Consider the following 5,617-nt stretch of genomic DNA (forward strand, 5'->3'; position numbering starts at 1 on the left):
GCACTGCCCTCCAGGAAACCCTCCTCATTTCAGCGTAAGAGCAGCATGTTGCGCACTTCTGAAAGTCTTGAACGTTTATAGCTGCTGTGCATGCAATTGTACACAACATTTTTATACGTTTTTTCCTGGCTGAAGTTGAATCTTATCCTATGGTTGTCAGGTTGTGCAAGCAATATATTGATCCAGGACAACAACTATTCCACAATAGGACAAGAAGATCTGGACCAATAGCTCAACATTGCCAGCAATTGGATGTTTTATTGATACTGGACAGAATGTCAACATATTTCACTTTGTGGGTGTTTTTTGGCATACTGTCCCCCCTTCTGCTGGCTGCGGTGGCAGCTAATTGTTCAGAGAGGGAAGGGTTGGTGAAACTGCTGCCCAGGAGACCCTTAACAAACTGTTTGATCGAGTGCACTGAGATGACCTACCATAAGAAAATTCAACTTCAGGACAACCATAACATACGGCTCTCATATTGCACAGAAGGTAAGGCATCTCTCAGTTACAATTTCAACTGTCCTTGACTAAATGTGCAGACAGATATCAGTAGTGCAGGTGGTCTTCTTATGTCAGGCCATCGCTGTCTGACTGTTTTATGTGGCACATCCGATGTGTATAGCCCTTCATAAATGAGTCTCTCTTCCTAGGAGACCCCGGGGAATACTGTTGGTCTACGGAGCTCAAGTGCAACATTGGAGAAAGCTTGGTGCAGGCCTACGTGGTGTTGCCTGTGGATGTATCTGTAGCTGGACATGAGATGCTGGAAGTGAAAGCCACTGTCCCCTCTGCCACCACACTGCTCAGACACAACAGCCCCACCACAATCGCAGACGACTGTGGCCTCCAATACGACGTGACGCCACAATTCAGTACCGAGAACACGGGGAACTCTTTCTGCGTACAGGTTGTTTCCCCGGTTGTTTCCCCGGTTGTTGTTCTCGAATGTCTTCCTTTTCTGGTCACCTTCTGGGAGAGAAAACCAAATCAGATCAACCAAGGAGGTGATGGATAAAATACCCATATATTTTACTAAAGTAAAATAACTAATGCATACTGTACATATACTCAGTCCTGCATTGAGCATGTTACTTAATTAAAAGTGCGTAGGCATAGTAACTAAAATGTACTTCCAGTATTACAATTTGATATCATTGTATTGTTATCATCTCATTCATTAATGTGTAACCATCACTTTTGTAATTTTTTTATTTTGAGCTATTTTATTTAAGGTTGCAACTGTTGATTATTTTCATTTTGGATTAACCCTTATGTTGTGTTCGGGTCTCCCGTGACCCGTTTCAAGTTAAAATGATATAATAACTACGCTTTAGTTTTTTTTATTGGAACGAGGCTTCATGATTTCAAACCTTTATTTAACCAGGTGGTCCCATTGAGATCATTGATCTCTTTTTCAAGGGAGACCTGCAGATGATATCCTCCACAACAGCTATATAAACACTACAAAACAGATGTTGACAATTTTAGCCAAGTCTGAAGGTCTATAATTTGGTGTTCGGGTCTGGGAAGACACAGCAGAATTGTTGTGGGTGACTCGGGGGCAAATTTGGCCCAATCAAGATTCATCTTTCACTTTAGACACCCCAGCCCCACCCCCTTCATCCACTGTAACAATAGTTATTTCACAACATGCACCTGGTTGCCCATCCCTCCCCCCCACGGAAACTCGACCTTTCACAAAGAATATGTACACTAACACTTGAACCTGAACACACACATGCACGTGTGCAATATGTGGTGTAATGTGTTTTGGGGCCATAAAAGAAAATTACAACAGGATTGTACGGTTATGAATGCATTATAAGTTAGTTATGATGTAGTTAAAACAATATTGGATGATAGTCATTATTTTGGAGTGTTTTGGACTGAGATAAATCATGGGTTAAAATTGACCCGCAAACACCATGAACGGTAACAGCTTTCAAACACAACACAACGGTTAAGCTCATGATTATTTTCTATATTCATTGATTGATTGTTTGGTTTTACAACCTCACAACTATTGGACAAAGGCATAGAAAAGCAAAACAAGCTTTTTTTGTGTGTTAAATGACAGACAACCAACAAAGTTGTTTCCAATTAATCTGTTGTCAATTGTTTTAGATATAATTTAGATGTCATATTGTATAAGATCTTATTATGTTTTGTATGCAAACATCTTTATTTGTAAAATAACTAGTAACTAGTAGGTGTCAAATAAATGTATAGGACTAATAAGTACAATATTTCCCTCTGAAATGTAGTTGAGTAGAAGTAAAAGGATAATTAAATGAACAGTCCATCTAAATTGTGTGCTTGAGTACTGTAATTGAAACAACGCTTGACGCAACTCCCCACACGTTGTGTATGATATTGTTAAAGCTTGATTTATGTGACTTTAAACTTTTTGTTTTGTTGTGAAGGTATTTGATGGCATTTGACCATAGAAGAGCATAGGGCTGTGCGATTATGGCAAAAATCATAATCACGATTATTTGGGTCAATAATTGATATCACAATTATTAAATACGATTATTCATTGACTTTGAAAAAATCCATTTATTGAGCTTTAAAACAAATACAAATAATAATTTGAACAGTATCTTTTTAACTGTTGATTACCCTGGACGTATAATTCAACTGAAAAACCAATACAAAAATAAATGATACATTTAAATAAATAATATCAAAATAATAAATACCAATAAACAAGATCAACAAATATTTTGGAGCGCACTTCCACAAGCTACTAAACATATATAAATATGATAAATACAAATAAATGAGACCAAAATTAATTAGATCAAATATGTTGCAGTGCACTGTCACAACCTAGCAAAGCAAAATAATTTTTTTTTTCGATTATGTTGTTTTCGTATTTGTGGCAGGCCAAAATCGTAATTGCGATTAAAATACGATTAATTGCACAGCCCTAGAAGAGCATGTGGATCACTCTAAATGTGTGAATCCATCTTTGTTAAGCAATAATAGAGACTTTTGAAGATCTGAAAATATATGATTGGTCCAGAGTGATGCAAAAGATGTGAATGGTTGTAAGTCTTTATGGCAATATTAAAACAATTTATTTTTATTTTGTAGTTGATGTTGTTGTGTTTCAATGTTGAGATTCATTCAATGATATAAATGTACATTTTTTCTAAAGAAGAACCTACTTTTGCAATCTCAATTACTATTACAATAAATTGCAAAACAGAATATCAGTAAGTATACAAAAATGCAAATAAATTAGATTGGACTAGTGTTATATTGTTGTACTTTTATGTGAGAATGTGCTGCTCTGGTAATGTAATGTTCATCCATTTACCAAAAAAAACACAGCTTTTTATTCAAATGTCGGTTATTTTGTTCTAGTTTCTAAGTTTGGATTATTATTTATTTTATACACTTTCTTTATAAGTCTAACAGGTTGAGGGCAGAGTGAAGAACTGAATACCCTCCTTCCCTGCCAAACACCCTGTCCTGCTTTAGAAAGGTATGCGGTTAGAATAACCTAGGAAAATCGCCAAGCATTAGGGAGGAAAGCAACGAAATGTGTCATAAAATAACCATATTAGGCATGCCTTATCAGTTAAAATGTTAAACATATATGTATACAGTAGACATCATTCAGACAAATGTATAGTTTAGGAGTTCATAAAAAAAATCGCAGTTCTTTCTGTTCCAAATGTATCTAAATCCCTTGTTTTACACAATCTTCCTGCAGATATATTTGGTTAATTGTACAGTTTATCAATTGTTTTTCTGCTACGCATTAAATGTAATATGGAATATCCATAAAATGTATCTCTCAATCAGGGGTCATAATTGAACTCAATGGTAGAAAGGGGAAAGAGGTTTGGAACCACTATTCTATTTACAGGAAACTACTACCACCTACTGGTTATCATTTAAACTACTAAAAGTCTCAAACTTCAGTCCTGCACACTTGTGACTGTGCAGTATCGTTTGTGTGTATGTGTGTGTGCAAAAGATCACCAAGGTCATGTTTCTTTTGAATATATTTAAGTTTTTTACTTTGAACACACATTTGGACTGATATACTGTATATCTTACTCACCCATGATATTGTTAATAGGTATACAACTTAAACTATAGGTGATTAAATAAATACATATATAAAAATGAATATTCAAATATTCCCAAAAATATTCATTAACAAAATAAATACATAATTAAAACATTCTCTAAGGACTGATAAATGGTCCGGGGTCTATAACAGTACACCCTAGTATCTAGGGTGCATAGAAACAAGCACAAGAGGAACATATCCTTAATGTATTCTATTGTATTACATACTGCATGTCATAATTATTAGGCCCCAGCAGTTACATCTTTTTTTTGGGCAAGTGACATGGTCCTCTCAGCTGTCCCGAGCCTCCACTAAATGAAGCAAGATGATCTCGATGTGCTCTGCTGGAAGTCGGCCAGTAGCAGCATAACATAACCAGCCGGGGTGAGTGTCCAATAACAGGCCTTTCAGCACAGCCTGTGCTTTAAGCCTGCATTAAATCATACACGTGCTGGTGTCAAAGCTCTAACAACAGGAACACACAGACAGAGGCTGCATAATTCTTTTGTGACGCATCTAATCAGCATGTTTGTCTTGCATGTCTGGTTTAAATGTGTAAACTGATTTGTCTGCTTTCTTGTCTACAGGCTAAGCTATAAAACCTACAGGAGACATCACAACCACTGGCAGTATTTGAGCTCTGTGTCATCAAATCTGAACCCACTCACCAGAACTTGCACCAAGGTGGCATGGTGAGTCAGAAGACTTTATGATCTGCCTCAGGAGATTGGGCAGGTGATTGAATCACTGCTTGATTCAGAGGTCCTACTTTTTAGCTGGGAACAAGGTAAGGTATTTCATCAAAAAGCAATCACAAAAGAGTGTGAAAGATGTTCCTTGAATTCAATTCATTCATGTTTACATTTGATTCGGTTATTAGAGGGCAAATAAACCAAGAGCCAATTATTTATGTTAGTATATTATTATGACAAGGGAGATGCAGTACAGAACACCTTTCGGATCAGTGGAATAACATAATTGTGTCAACCAATATATTGTAACATCTTACCAAATGACATAGAACAATATTTTAAAGACAAGCAGGAAACAAATGGTTACAAATAAGTATGCTACCCTTTATTGCACCTTTTGAGACACAATTCTGTTTTTTTGCCTTCTGTGTGAAGCTTTACCTATCTTTTCTTATTATTTTAAAGTCAGATACTTATTTTTCACCATTTGTCAACAGTCACGAAAAATTAAGACCATTTGAAAAACGGGAGGAACCTAAAAATCGGCTATTAAAACTTTTAACCAGGACTCTGTTGTAAAAAAACATAACCAAACACAGATGACTGTACCATGTCTGTCACGCAGGGGTAACAGTGTAAAGTTAGGACAAACTATCGTGTTTAGGAAAAAACGGTAAATAATAAAGTTCTTACCGAACATATTTGTTGTATTTACTAATAGAATAGCAACACGACTGCTTTAGACGCTTTTTGTGACAAGCTTGAAGTGCATTGAGTGTATAAAACTGAGCTTGGCCCCCGGCTGGCTGAATAGAGTAGAACAATCCAGTAG

The 5,617-nt window shown here is 36.3% G+C and overlaps 1 protein-coding gene across 1 annotated transcript; it reads left to right on the plus strand.

Annotated features, from left to right (window-relative positions):
* The first annotated feature begins 33 nt into the window (after window positions 1–33).
* gsdf (gonadal somatic cell derived factor) lies at window positions 34–2,303 on the plus strand. The gene is made up of 2 exons (XM_034123582.1): window positions 34–492; window positions 654–2,303. Exons 1-2 carry the CDS (start codon window positions 150–152, stop codon window positions 1,016–1,018), a joined length of 708 nt encoding a protein of 235 aa, XP_033979473.1. The 5' UTR covers window positions 34–149; the 3' UTR covers window positions 1,019–2,303.
* Window positions 2,304–5,617: the final 3,314 nt, after the last annotated feature.

The sequence above is a fragment of the Trematomus bernacchii genome, unplaced genomic scaffold, assembly GCF_902827165.1.
Source record: "Trematomus bernacchii unplaced genomic scaffold, fTreBer1.1, whole genome shotgun sequence".
Classification (NCBI taxonomy): domain Eukaryota; kingdom Metazoa; phylum Chordata; class Actinopteri; order Perciformes; family Nototheniidae; genus Trematomus; species Trematomus bernacchii.

Coding starts and splice junctions, on each gene's coding strand:
- gsdf (XM_034123582.1), top strand. CDS start 150: ATGGTTGTCAGGTTGTGCAAGCAATATATTGATCCAGGACAACAACTA. Junction 493..653: donor GCTCTCATATTGCACAGAAG/GTAAGGCATCTC, acceptor CTCTCTTCCTAG/GAGACCCCGGGGAATACTGT.